The sequence below is a fragment of the Gnatocerus cornutus genome, chromosome 2 (assembly GCF_029298725.1).
Source record: "Gnatocerus cornutus isolate USDA-ARS CGAHR chromosome 2, icGnaCorn1.1, whole genome shotgun sequence".
NCBI classification, from domain to species: domain Eukaryota; kingdom Metazoa; phylum Arthropoda; class Insecta; order Coleoptera; family Tenebrionidae; genus Gnatocerus; species Gnatocerus cornutus.
This window is the reverse complement of record NC_142234.1, coordinates 14,077,393-14,092,097: the sequence shown is the minus strand read 5'-3', so window position 1 is coordinate 14,092,097 and position 14,705 is coordinate 14,077,393. Positions and strand designations below refer to the sequence as shown.

Below are 14,705 nucleotides of genomic sequence, written 5' to 3'. Positions count from 1 at the left end.
ACCGGATACCTACTTTTTTTAAATCAAATAAATTAGTTTTTTGTAATAAAGTTTGTACTCTACTATTTTTTGAGCTAAAAATTTTTTGTATTGAATTTTTGGTTCTGAGTTGTTCACTTCATAAGCCATTATTTTTCTGGGTCGCTAGTTCTGAAACACCTGTATAATTATTCACAAAGAAAAATTTAAGTTCTTAATGTATTTAATGTATTTTCTTAGTTATGTTATAAAGAAATTTTTACTCCCATTTCTTCTTTCAAAAGATTTTGTTCGGATTAGAATTTTTTTGTGTTTAACATTTTATTTATTTTGGCAATTTTACAGACAGAAATAAATTATTCCAACTTATTTTCTTAATACATATACCAAGAAAATATTGTACGATTTTCACATCATTCCTCGACTATCAGTGTTTCTCGGATAATGGAAAAACACGGACAATCAAATTGTTAGAAAAAAATACATTTAAAGTAAAAGTTTTATTTAAAACTTAAACAAAATTTATAAACATCTTAACAATAAGAATAATTCTAAACAAAGAATCAGAGAGATGTATTACCTAGCAGTAATTATTCTATAGTAAAAAATATGTAACCTTCATTTGTTTCTTTTTTGTCCCAAATTTTTTTTTCACTTGATGTTTCAGTTTTGTTACTTTATTTTATTTCTTTTTAATTATTTTAGTTTTTGCGAATACTATTATACGATCAAGACAAAAATTTAAACTCACAATGTTGATTTTTTCTTTTTGAGCTGACTTTAGTAACACTAAACTATGAAAACTGTTACTCGTAAATTTCCAATTTTTGGTCCTCTATTTGTATGCAGTCCCTTAATCCATGCATAATTGAGCCACGGTTAACTGATTCACCCTGTATGGATTACAATCAACAGATTTTACATTTTTCATTCACATTTGTATTGAAATTTTCAATACAAAAAAACTCAATCTGTACATATTTATTATTTAATTCTATATAAAAAGAATTAAATTTTTCTTTTAACCATTTTTTGACGAGTTTCCATTTGCCATATTACTAAAATGTTTTTGATTGAAATAAAACATTAAAAATTTCAACTACCGGATTGAATTAGTTTCAAGTCACTCATTATTTTTGCATGAGCAAGTTTTTTTTTTTAATTCAGTTCATTCATAATGATTCATTTGATCATCTATTAAATTGAACTTTACAATTTCTGGTCAGTATAAGCTCACAATTATTGCACTTTCTGAAATATATTGCAAAATACATATGTGCAAACAGAACAAAAAGTAATTATAACCAAATTCCTTTTGCGCCATTTTCATCTAATTTTTCGTGTACACATAATAAACAATAAGTGAATTACTGCACTGCATTTCGATTATTTATTGATTTAATACTATAGTTTGGTCGATTAAGATTGGGTTTGTGAAGCATTTGAAGTGATAAATCTTAAAATAATTGTCTTATAACGTTATTTTTTCAAGTTGTCATTTTAGGGTAATGAGAGTTAGGTCAGGTCAGGGCGCATACAGACAGACAGAATGTCTTTTAGAAAAGAAATAAGAAAAAAGAAAAGCAGAGAAAGAAAACTACAAAACTAAGGGAAAAACGCCAATAGAAACTAAGAAAAAATAAGAAGACAAAAAATAGAATTGACAAAGCAAGGCTGTGAAAAACAAGGCTAAGAGACGTGTTTTACAAGACATACAATTGACTTCCGAGTCAGATTTAAGTCTCAGTAACATTTGTGACGATAACAAAAATGATGCTCTGGAGTCCATTATCCATGCAGTATGTGTCCGCACATGCGGGTAATTGTGGTCAAAGTAATTTTTTTTAAGTAACTTTCCAAAGTTAATGAAATTCGTCACACAGATACTTGACAAAGTAAATTACTTAAAAAATATATATCAATAAATAGTACCACAAAAATTTGTGTTTTGGAAACATTATGACTCCCATTACCCTGTCCTCCCCTACTTGGCAAGACCAGTAAATAAGTACTTGGCAAGCAAAGTTTTCTTTGTGAGAACGTATTATTCATTTTTGTAAATTAAACTTATGACTTTTATAAACAAATTTTAAGTTTGGAAATACCAATTTACTTATTTATTGTATACCAAGTCAGTAAAACGATGCTTTATCGAACGAGTCTGAGATTAGAAGCGATCAAGCTAGCGAGGCGACTAACAGGCGAGTTTGATAAAAACACTTTACTGACGAGGTGCATACAAACTTTTATCGCCAACTGTCAACAGTAAGTTGTAGTTTGAAAATAGAAACTTTTGTTGAATTCCTGGAAGTGTACATTCTGTCAGATTCTTTACTCATTATTTTTTTCTATTACTATAATTACAATCGACACGAAATAAAATTAGTACAAAGTACAAATTGTAGACTATGTCTTTGGGTGTTAAAGTACATTGTTTATCCAATGCATAAATCCTCTTAAATTTAGAGCTCTACAATTTTTAAATTAGTACCATCAAGTAATGCTAATACTGCATTGAAACGTAGGTAACGTTTTTTCGGGGCATCCTTTACCGTTTAAAATTAAAATAATTTTTCGTCAGAGATGATTGATCTGGGAATAGATCGGTAAACCTTATCCAGTGTATAATTATTTAATGACTTTTTTTTAAATGCCACGTGTGAAAATATTTTAGCTTGACAGTAACAGTATAACATGCAGTAACTGAAATCATAGTTAATTCTACACAAAATTATTTTTTAAAAAGACGATTTTACGGAAAAGTGCACTCATTCTCTGAAATATAAAACAAATTTAATTTGAAGAATAGAATTTTCATAGAATAAAAATTTGTCAAAACAAACCAGAACGAGGATGTAAGAATGACTCATTCTATACATTTATATTTATATTAGTTTCTTTTGGCGATTTTCCACTTGTGCGTAGCATATTAAAGTGGAATAAAATATTAAAAATAACAACTATCGGTTTGTATTAATTTAAGTTTTAATTACTGTTTTATTTCAGCACAGCTCATTATCGTTGCATGAAAAGTAATTAAGGATAAACCTTCCAACAAGAAAACTAAATTCTTTTCAAAAATATATGTATGGCCAGATGATACTTCCCACAAAAATTTACGTTTAAATTAATGAATAAGTTATTATAATTAGAGGGTTGCTAGAAATACAGTAGAAAAAAAATCTTACAGGTTTTTCAGGGCGCAGATGCGGAAGCACCTAGAAAAGTTATAAAAGCTCAAATTTTTTCACAGTCCAACACTCCTTTGTTCGATATAGTACACTAAACAATGATAGTGAAATTTGACTGGAAGAAGGCCATCAGTCGCAACATTTTCATGTTGAAAATCATGGGCTTGTGGCCTACTGGTGACATGTACAAAATCAATTTTTATTCATTATACTCTTTCGTTGTCGTCTTCGTTTGCATCTATGGTCAAAACATTTTTCAAACTCTGAACATATATTTTATTTTTCCAGACCTCCAAGAAATTGTAAGAACAATTTTCATGTCACTTTCAGAATTGTTGGCGATTTTGAAATCGTACTATCTTATCCAAAACATGAAGATGCTTAAACAACTTCTCGTTGATATGAACACCGACACGTTTCAACCTAAGCATCAGAGACACATTAAAATAATTCAACCGACAGTAAATCTCTGGAGAAACACGTGTACTCTTATGTGGGGAATGAGCTTCGTGGCAAATATTGTAAGAGGCATTTATCCAATTTTGGACGGATCAGTGAAAGAAAACGGATTACCATATCCAGCTTGGTATCCATTCAACACTAGAATTTTGCCATTTTACCAAATTACGTACATCTACCAGGTTATCAGTGTTGCCTGCATTTCTGCTTCAGTTCTGAGCATTGATATGCTGATAGCAGCTTTGAATATGTTCACAGGAGTACAGTGTGACATTTTGTGCGATGATTTGAGAAATATTTTTAATGGTAAACATTCAAGTGATGCCTACACTGCACTTACAGACTGCATTAAACATCACAAAAAAATTTTAAAGTAAAGTTTGTTATATTGAGTGTTAAATGTGACTATGTTGATTGTTTTTAGGTTTGCAAACGACTCCAACAAATTCTTTAATTGGATCGTGTTTGCCCAGTTTTTTATCAGTGCGGTTTCTGTTGGTCTAACAATGTTTCTGCTTACTGTGGTAGGTATTTTTATAATAATGAAAACAAAGTTAAGATTTTTTCCAGACTGTCCCCTTCAGCAGCGAATTTTTTTTCCTTATTATTTATGGTTTGTCTATAGTAGTAGAAACTTTTATCTACTGTTGGTTTGGCAACGAAGTGGAAATTAAAGTAAAAATCTGATTTGTATAATTTCGATAAAAGTAAGTTTTATTATTAATTTTAGAGTAGCAATATTCCCAGTGCAATATTCGAATCGGACTGGACAAATGAGATTAATAAAATCAAGAGGAACATTTTTTATTTCATCATTATAAGTCAACATCCCATAAAAATGTCTGCTCTAAATTTGGTCTACCTTTCTTTAGAAACTTTTATGAAAGTAAGTTTATGTAGAAAATTTGAGTTATTTAAGTTTTTTTTACAGATTCTTCGTGTTTCTTGGTCATATTTTGCTTTGTTAAATCAGGTTACTACTACTCATTAATTAACTGTATTTTTTTATTTTGACTTAACTAATAAGATTGCACAACACAATGTTAGTTTCAATTTATACAGTATTACCTATTTGTCCATTTCAATTTTATCCTAATAAGTTCATTGAACAATCTTTGTACACAAGCTTTATTAAATTACAACACAATTTAAATGCAATTTACAGAAACATTTGAAATTTTAAAATATGCGTGTGGTCAGTTGAATAAAGCAATAAAAATTATTTTTGCCATAAAATTGGTGGAGGCGCCGGGTAAATAATATCAAATTTCTTCCTTGACACTGATGTTTTTGACTAGAGCAAAGTACGACCATGACGTTTTTAAAATCTGAAACAGTTATATTACAAAAATTCTACTTTTAGATACGCAATATACCACAAGAAAGGTTGCCAAAGAGAGATCGAACAAATTAAGTGCAGAAATTTTCAGACGGCGCTGACTCCGCAGCATAAAAAACATTAAATCCTTTTGAATAGCTATTGGGGCTCCAATCCAATCAGATTTATAAATGGCAACTGCTACCTTGCTGCTCTAAAATATTGAAAAATGATTTCGTCATGGCGCAGTAAATTACTTCTTACCTTAACAGTTACTTCATTTCCAAATAAACAGTAAATAAATAGTTCGCCTATAACTGCATTTGTATAACAAATATCAGAATAGAATTCATTGGACAATAGAGAAACCTAAAAAAATGTGCTAAAAAATGTTGTATTGATTTGTTGAAAACCTACCACCGTCATTCGAAACATGGCAAATGCTATAGTCAGAGCACTAGTAAAAAACTGAGAAACAATAATCCATCCAAGAAATTTGTTGTACGTTTCTGCAAATCTACAAAAAAACTCAACAAATTTTAAAAAGTACATTTTAAACTTACTTAAGAATAGCTTTGTAATGCTTTATACAACGTTTTAATTTAACAAACGCATCTTTCGCAGCCAGATTTAAATTTTCCACATCATTGCATAAAATATCAAACTGAGTCGCAGTGTAGACATTTAAAGCAGCAATTAACGTATCCATATCCAAATTTGCAGTTACAATAAACAAATTACTAACCATCTGATGAACGTAAACAATCTGATACAATGGAAACTGTTTGAAATTAAAAGGATACCAAGCCAAAAGTGGAAGTCTATGATCTTTTTCACTTGCGTCGTAAAATGGAAAAGTTCCCCAGAAAAACAGAGCACCGATGCACGAACCCCACATCAGTTTGTAGAAAAAGCTCCAAACAGCAAAATTTTCTTCTACTAACTTTTGCTGAACTTCGTTTTTCGGCTGAAATATTTTTTGCTCGATGCTGTTAACCAGAGATTTCAAATCTTTCATGTTTTTGGTTAAGTAATAAGCTTTGAGTAAAGTTAACCATTGAATTATTTGCATGAGTAGTGACTGAGCGATGGATTCAAAATCGTCGGAATGAAAGAAATACATGAACTGACAAAGTTGATGAACCACTTGAAACACAAAGTGCGATAAAAGTGCGTAAACTGAGTAGAAGTTGAATTTGTATGAACTTTCGTATGGCCACAGTCCAGTTATTCTCAACATTAAGAGATTAATGTTTATTTTGGATATGTAGCTGAAAGGTTCCATTACGTCTGCGCTTCTGAAAATTGTAGTAATTGTCAATTTAACCATGCAATTGAGAGAAATTAAGAATGAACTAAATTACAGCCTACTGCAAATCGAAATAATCAACAGGTTTTCGTTCTACCTGCAAGTGAAACTGAAAACTGAAATTTAATTATTAAGAGAAATGTGTCAGCAATGAAAAGTTGGACTTATTGATCAAAGGCAGTAACACAATTTTAATATTTAGATTCACTTTGCACATTTTGAAAGATATGTAAACTTTTTGTATTTAATGAAAAATTTATATTCCAAACAGATTTTTAAACAAATCGAGACAAAAAAACACAAAAAAAGCAGAAAAAAAATAGAAAATGACCAACCTTTTTAAATTATTGTTAATATTCCTCAAAGAAATTCGGCGAATTCCAAAATCTTTGATTTATAAAAACGTTTTTATATTTGAAAATATTGTTAGTAATAATTTTATAATAGCTTCTATTATATATATTATATGATAGTAGCTAGCACTCAACTTTCTCATCTAAGCTTTGAAAACACTAAACCTGCAGAAAGTAGTTGTCTTAGTTTTAACAATTAAACTTCAATCAGCGCCGAAGCAGCTCTGCTAACACTGATTGGTTAGTTTGTAGTATGTCAAATCTATATGATGCAAGACCTTAAAGACACTTAATCAAGGACATAATCCAACATAATTTATGTCTATAATAATATCTATTTATTTAATAGAGAGTTTTTTTACACATTAATTATTTGTACAAAAATAAGTCCAAAAATAAGTGGTGTTGTAAGGTATAAAGAAACATTTTTAAGTTTAAAACTCAGTACTGCGTAAATTTTTAGGTAAAAATATAAACGGTCAACTTATTTCAAATATCAGAAAAGAATTTTTTGCACGATAGAACAATTTTGCTTAGTTACCGCGCCTACTGTTAGAACAGTAAGTTGAGTTTACTGGTTACTAAGATAAACAAAACGGTAAGTACAAAGTTGAAAAATAGTCATTTAAAAAAAGGATTTATATACATTCTCAAACCGAAATTCTTACTTTTCAGGAATTATTGAAGAACAATTAATGTCAATTATTTGTAACATTTAGTTTTATAAAAATAAACGAAATTTGTCTATCGTCTATTATAAGCATCACGAACGTTAAGGACTATACCGATCTCAGACAGTAATTGCCAACTAATTGTTTTCGATCGGTAAAGTGTCCTTACCGTTCTTAATACTTAATATAATATGCTTTTGGATTGTTTTTATTTAAAAAGGTCTGTGTTAGATTTTTCAAATTTATTTCTCTACGAGGTTCTTGCAAAATATAGAATTTAATGTCTGCGATTTAAATATTACAGTTCTGACACATCGAAAAATAAACTGTGTGCTATATCTTTTTTTCTTAAATTTCTACAAATTATAAACAAATTACAGTTTATTTTTTCCCTTTCCGTTGCGTTTTAAAACTACCCAGTTGTTATACGGTTCATCGTACATAGATATTTATTTTTAAAATTTTTTTCTGTATAAGAAGAAAATCGTTATTCTTGTCTGCTATTGATTTAAATAGAATTTCTTATTAGCAAAGATTAAATACCTGGCACGTTGCTTTATAAACGTAATTACACGTCAGGAAGGTTTGCTTTTGCATAATAGAAAAGTAGATCTCTGTTATTATAAGTAAATTTTGCAATAAAAGGTTTAAATTCGTAATAAAATTATTTTTCCATGTCGATGAAACTTCTATTTATTTGACTGTGGAACGGTTTATACAAGCTAAATTAAATCTTTAATTTTGTGACATGTGACGGCTTTTTCGCCATCAAATGTCAGTATCAAAAACTTCGTTGCGGAATTACCTTAATTTAACGTATTGCGTAAACTGGTACTTAGTTTCGTAAAAAATACCATCCTTTTTCACTCATAAGTTCCCCACTTTAATCACCCCACCATCGTTACCACCACTTCTATTGTCTCCGCCGCTTCGAGCGCCGCCCCCACGTTGGGGGTAATTCAAAAGAAATCCAAGAAACGGGTGTTGACCTCAATTATTTCAAAAAACTTATTAGAATTTTTTGTTTTCGTCAATTTAGGAAAAATCATTTTAGAATAAAATCAGAATTCTTAAATCTTTTTTATGTGAAAAGTTTTAAAATATTAATTAGAGTAATTAACTATTTTTTTTATTGTTAAACATTGACAATAACAACTTATTTTTAAAAATAAAATGTGATCTTATATTAAGTATTTACCTATACAAATGATGGCACTAATTTCTGTATCTATCATTTACAATAACAATTAGCTACCTAATTTTATTCACAACTGATAAACTATGCTAAAATTGTGTTTTAAATTTTATTAATAAATTATAACGTGTGATCCACAAAATTTTTATTTAGGGTAGGCTTTGACAAAATTTACGTAAGTCGAGGAAAAATTTGACAGTAGTTTGACATTTGTCATTTGATTTAATTTCAATTAGTTTTCAATACATTATTGATTCTGGAGAGACACACGATACATTTTCTCTTATTTGCATCTCGTAATGTTACATATTTTCATCAAAAAATTGACTTTATATCAAAAACAAAATTTCACTCCGACATGACTTCTATGTTTGTCTCTCTTTCATGGCCTACCCTAAACAAAAATTTTGTGGCTCACATGATATGTATATTAAGCGAATTTAGTTACATTTCCTTAAACATTTAAGCATATACATTTATTACTTTACACTGATATTTTTCATTAGAGCAAAATAAGACCATGAAGTTTTCAAAATCTAAAAAGCTAAGAATCAGAGAGTTTACAATTTAAAGAAACAGTTAAAGTACCCCCACAAATGTTTCCAAGGAAAGATGAAAAAAGTCAAATGCAGATATTTTCAAGCTCCGTTGACTTCTCAGTATAAAAAGCAAAAGATCTTTCTGGATGTCTATAGGAGCACCAATCCAATGACAGCTAAAAATGACGTACGGAACGTTGCTGCTCTAAAATTAATTAAAATTAAAACAGTTACAACAACTCAAACTAGATTGATATTTTATACTTTTATAGTTACTTCGTTTCCAAACTGACAGTAAAGAAACAACTCGCCTATGAGAGCGCTTGTATAAAAAATATCAGAATAAAATTCGTTGGAAAGTGGAGAAAGCTAAAAAAACAACCATTTTATAATTTATTTTTAAGTTAAAGAAACATACCACAGTTAGACGAAACATTGCAAAAGCCAACGTCATTGAACTTGTGAAGAACTGAAAAATAATAATCCATCCAATAAAACTGTTGTATGTTTCTGCAAACCTAAAAAAATGTAAATAAAATAAACATTCTTGTCTACTTACCGGAGAATAGCCTTGTGGTGTTCTATACAAAGTTTTAATTGAGAATTTTTGGTAGTCAGGTGCAAATTTTTGACTTCATCGCATAAGATATCAAACTGAGTCGCTGTGTAGACGTTCAAAGCAGCAAGTAACATGTCCATATCCAAATTTGCAATTACAATAAACACAATACTAACCATTTGATGGGTATAAACAATTTCATAAGTAGGGGATTTCTTAAAATTGAAAGGATACCAAGCTAGTAAGGGTAATGTGTAATCATTTTCACTTTTATCGAACAGAGGAAAAGTCCCCCAAAAAATCACAGCACCAATGCATGAAACCCACATTAGTTTGTAAAAAGATGTCCAAATAGCAAAATTTTTTTCAGCAATGTCACGATGAGTTGCATTTTTAGGTTGAAAAACTTCCTGTTTTATGATTTTAACTAAATGTTTTAAAATTGTCATGTTTCTGGCAAAGTAGTAAGCTTTTATTAATGTCAACCATTCAACGACTTGCATTAAAAGTAACTGAGCAGTGGATTCAAAATTTGAACTGTGAAAAAAGTATATGAACTGACAAGTTTCACACATTACTTGAAACACGAAATGGGACAGAAATGCATAAACTGAGTAAAAATTTAATTTGTAGGAGTCTTCTTTAGGCCACAATCCAGCAATTTTTAGCATGAGGAGATTAATTTTTATTTTGGATTTGAAACTAAAAGATTCCATTGTGTGTGTAAAATCCTAAAAGGATAAATAAATTAAGCAAAGTTGTGAGCGAAGTGGTTAACAGGTTTTCGTGTTGAATTAAATTTGCGTGAAGAATTGAAAACGCCGGATTTAATTATTAAATGAAAAGTGTCTGCAATGAAAAGTTGGTTTGGATTGAACACCAGAAAAATTGTGTTAAAGAAAAAAAATTAAAAAAAATTTGTTTTGAATAGTTGTATGTACTTAATTATAAATTTTAATAATTTGTTTAACTGAAATAATTTTTTTAATGTTTTAAAGTGCATTATTAGAGCTCTTACAAGGCAATAAGTAGAAGTTACAAACCTTAGTTATTTCATCTATTCCACATCATCTAGTACAGTACAGGCTGAATTTCAACTTTCAAAGATAGAAACCACTGAAACTACAAATGAATAGAGCTTCTTTAATTATAACCAAATTTCTTCTCTGAGCGCAGAAGCAGTTATCATGACTTTCATTGGTTATTTTAAAATCCATTCAAAGTCAGAGACACAAACAGATTTTGTAATTATTTATATCAGTCTTAGTTTCATAAAAAAACTTTCACACTCTCTGTTTTCACAGTAGAAGCAAAACAAATAACAGAAAATAGACATTTTTGCTCTTTAATTTATCATCTTAAAAATTAAAAGACGTAGATTTTTAAAATATTTTTTCTGTTGATCATGAAATGGCCTAATAATACAGTGTGAAGGAAGTGTACGAGTTTCCGCGCACCTGTATAAATCATTTTCAAATTTTTTTTCTTTGTAATAATATGAAAATCGTTATTCTTGTCTGCTATTGATTTAAATAGAATTTCTTATTAGCAAAGACGTGATACGTTGCTCTATGAACGTAATTACATGTCGTGAAGAATTGCTTTTGCATAATAGAAAAACAGATTTCTGTTACCTAGAAGTAAAAACGATTTATTTATTTTCAGTTACATCTAAAAAAAGCGTGTCATTTTGATCTCTTCTATCCATTAAGAATTTGGTCACTAATATCTTTTTACTTTATTCATTTATAAATTCCATCTCTCCATGCCTCTCCATCTTTACCAACACTTCCATTGACTGTCTCCAAGTTGGGTTAAATTAAATTAAAAAACTTTAGTAAGAACCGAGTGTTGATTTTAAATATTTCAATACGATTGGATAATATACATATGACTGTTTGACGAATGTGATGACTGATGAGGCACAAAAAATACATATGTTATACTCACGGAATTTGTAAAAACCATAAAAAGATGGTATCTAAACAAATCGTTACTCTTGTCTGCTATTGATTTAAAGAGAATTTTTGATTAGCAAAGATTAAATACCTTGCACGTTCTTTCCAAGTAATTATATGACGTGAAGCATCACTTTTGCATAATAGAAGTACTCCAGTTTATAATTTATTCATTGGCACTAGAGTCAATAGAAAAGATATTTTAAATACAAGTTCTTCCAATCATATATTTGAATATTTTTCTAGATTTTATACTTACGTGGCTGATAAATTATAAAAACCTGAGGTTGAAATACAGCGACACCAGCTGTTTCCTAAATAAATGTTAGAACTTATACATATCCGAAAATATACAAATAGTCGAGCAGAATAAATTTTTTCCTAATTTGTATCTTAAACATTCCCAAGTTGCTATGGAAACAAACTATTCTAACATTCCGTATCGAAATGGATATTCTAGCACTGAAAAAGAATTGGAAAATAGCAAAAATAGCTCTGTTACAAGAACAAATTAGGAAAAATAATATAAAAACCTCGTTCATAAGGCCATTTAGGCACTCATCCATTATAAAACTCGCGAGTTTGCCGCTCGTTTTATAAACTTGGATTCGTGCCTAAAAAATTGCCTTATGAAACTCGGTGTTTTAATATACTATTCTGGTTTTGTAAATTCTTTGGTTTTCGGCGATCTTATTTAGATCATTTTTTTTCATTATTGTTACATTTATTTGTTTTATAACATTTTTGACAACTCGCTAAGCATCTGTTCACAATTAAATTTGTGGTCCATTTTGATATTTATGAATGAATAAATGAATTAATTATATTTAAGTCGACTTTAAAGAAATTAAAAATGAAGTGCTTAAGTACATCTCTTCATTTAGCATTAATATTTTCCTAATTGTAAGTAGATAGCAATTATATTATACTTCTAATTTCTAATAAATATAGGTATGTAGGTATTTAGATCTTTAAATAAAAAAATAACAAAATAACGGATGAGTAAAAAAAAAATTAAAACAAATTGCAAATTGAATACATTAGATATAGCCTAATTTTCAACTCTTTTCCATCGATTGTTTTCACTCTGTCTTAATCCACTAACCAGTAACTAAAAATCGAAGCCTTCAACAAGTGTCCAGCACAATTAAGTACATATTTTGAGAAAATTGTACCTAATTAAATTCGCGTGTCTGCTTGGAAATTTATTTATGAAGAAGAACCTGTCTGCAAAGTGAAAGTTTTATTGATTTAACAAAAAGTAGTTTAATTCGTCACGGAACAGATATTAAAGAATTACTGCTATGCAACTATAAGTTTAAAATTAAACAAACTAAATTTTAAAAAAAGGATTTAAATATTCACGTGAGAGTCAAAAGATTTTATGTTCTTTCGTGTCTTGACAAAAATCGAAGAAGCGTCGCCGTCGGTTTAACAGTACTCCAAAAAAGGCACACAATCAACACCAACACTAGAATCTACTATCATACAGCGCAAGAGCAACGCTGCATATTATGCCGATTGGTCAAAGTAACTCTATATAAGCTGAAAAATCATCAATCACATCCATTTTCCAGTTTTACCGAGTGTTGAATGGTCCATTATGAGAACCTATGATTGGATATATGTCATCAGAAGAAACATCACAGCTTTTAAACTTGTAGGATTATGGCCAGAAGGTGATGAAGGCTACAAAATAAACTTTTACCTCTTTCGAAGCATTTTTACCATTTTCTTCCTTGGATTTCTACACTGCTTTGCTCAAACCTGGAAACTTCTAACGAATTTTAACAATCTTGAAGTTGTGACTGGAACGGCGTTTTTGTCTGTTACCGAAACTTTAGTGGTCATCAAAATGTTGTGTGTGATCTACAATATAAAAACCATCAAAGAACTAACACAAGGCTTGCAAAGTGATGTTTTCCAACCTCGGAATATGAAACAGTTCAGTTTGATTACTCCTAATTTTATTATGTGGAAATTTATGTACTACCTGTATTGGATGCTTACCACTGTAACCATTATTTTCTGGACTATGGTGCCCATTGTAACCAAAACTACAAAAGAGTATAGACTACCTTTTATCGGATGGTATCCATACGACACTACAATTTCGCCATGGTATGAAATAACGTACATTCACCAAGTTACAAGTCTCTTCTTCATGGCTTATGTCATTGTAAACGTCGATACTTTGATTGCTGCCTTTAGTTTATATGCCGGTGCTCAACTGGATATTTTGTCCGACATTTTAAAGGACACACTATCTAACGAATTGGAAAAAAATATAGTTTCATGTGTCCTACGTCATAGAAAAATTCTAAGGTATAAACAATTTTACAGAAAATTTAGTAACTGCTTAAAATTTTCCAGTTTTGTGAAAACCTACAACAAAGCTTTTGACTGGATTATTTTAATGCAATTTTTTGCTGCTTCTATTTCTTTGGGTTTGTCAATGTTCTGCCTCACGGTGGTAAGCAAATTTTTTATAATTAATACAATAGAAAACAATAATTTTTTAGGTAGAAGCATTCAGTAGCGAATTTCTTTCATTTTTGTCCTATTTAAACGCAGTGTTGCTGGAAGTCTTTATATACTGTTGGTTTGGAAATGAAGTGCAAGCAAAGGTAGGTGAATGTGGTTTTTCATTTTTTAATAATTTTACTAAATGTAGAGTCACAACGTTTTGACTGCAGCATTTAGGTCTGCTTGGATCGAAGCACCAATAAAAGAACAACGTTTGTTGATTATTTTTATGATAAACACGCAAAAGCTTATAAAAGTGTCGTCTTTGGGACTGTTTGATCTATCTACTGGAACGTTTTTGGGGGTAAGCAATGTTTAATGTCAACATAAAATAAGTTTTTTTGTTTTAGATATTAAAAACTGCATACTCATATTTTGCCCTAGTCAGTAAGTTCGAATAAATAACAATTGTCGGCTCAAAAATTAAGATTTTTTAAGTTTTTAAATTTAAATTAAAATGTAGATTAGTAGATAGTGTAATTATTTATTATTTCAAAGATTGCCAATAGCAACGTATTTTATGCCTTTCGAAAACACGTTTCTTTTGGCAACTACGTAATGTTTATTGTTATTATGTCTTACAAGTATTGTTAAAAAAATTTAAGACCTGGTTTACAAAAGTTAAATTAAACTTATAGTGCACATTAA

General features: G+C 29.7%; 2 protein-coding genes across 2 annotated transcripts; one reads left to right on the top strand and one right to left on the bottom strand.

The window, feature by feature from the left end:
• The first annotated feature begins 3,268 nt into the window (after positions 1–3,268).
• On the top strand, positions 3,269–4,133 carry LOC148179285 (uncharacterized). Its single transcript, XM_088029522.1, has 3 exons — positions 3,269–3,347; positions 3,459–3,935; positions 4,054–4,133. Exons 1-3 carry the CDS (start codon positions 3,269–3,271, stop codon positions 4,131–4,133), a joined length of 636 nt encoding a protein of 211 aa, XP_087885648.1.
• A 719-nt stretch (positions 4,134–4,852) lies between these two features.
• On the bottom strand, positions 4,853–9,513 carry LOC148179284 (4-vinylanisole receptor-like). Its single transcript, XM_088050861.1, has 4 exons — positions 9,433–9,513; positions 9,279–9,383; positions 5,006–5,161; positions 4,853–4,957 (listed from the first exon to the last, which is right to left on the bottom strand). The coding sequence occupies exons 1-4, from the start codon at positions 9,466–9,468 to the stop codon at positions 4,892–4,894; spliced, it is 363 nt and encodes a 120-aa protein (XP_087906987.1). The 5' UTR covers positions 9,469–9,513; the 3' UTR covers positions 4,853–4,891.
• Positions 9,514–14,705: the final 5,192 nt, after the last annotated feature.

Excerpts from the sequence above, each read along its gene's own strand:
- LOC148179285 (XM_088029522.1), top strand. The coding sequence starts at position 3,269 with ATGATAGTGAAATTTGACTGGAAGAAGGCCATCAGTCGCAACATTTTC. Across the intron at positions 3,348-3,458 it reads CATGGGCTTGTGGCCTACTG|ACCTCCAAGAAATTGTAAGA; the intron begins GTGACATGTACA and ends TTATTTTTCCAG. Across the intron at positions 3,936-4,053 it reads TTTGAGAAATATTTTTAATG|GTTTGCAAACGACTCCAACA; the intron begins GTAAACATTCAA and ends GATTGTTTTTAG.
- LOC148179284 (XM_088050861.1), bottom strand. The coding sequence starts at position 9,468 with ATGACGTTGGCTTTTGCAATGTTTCGTCTAACTGTG. Across the intron at positions 5,162-9,278 it reads GAAACGAAGTAACTATAAAA|AGCAGCAAGGTAGCAGTTGC; the intron begins GTATAAAATATC and ends TCAATATTTTAG. Across the intron at positions 4,958-5,005 it reads CTTTGGCAACCTTTCTTGTG|ATTTTAAAAACGTCATGGTC; the intron begins GTATATTGCGTA and ends TAACTGTTTCAG.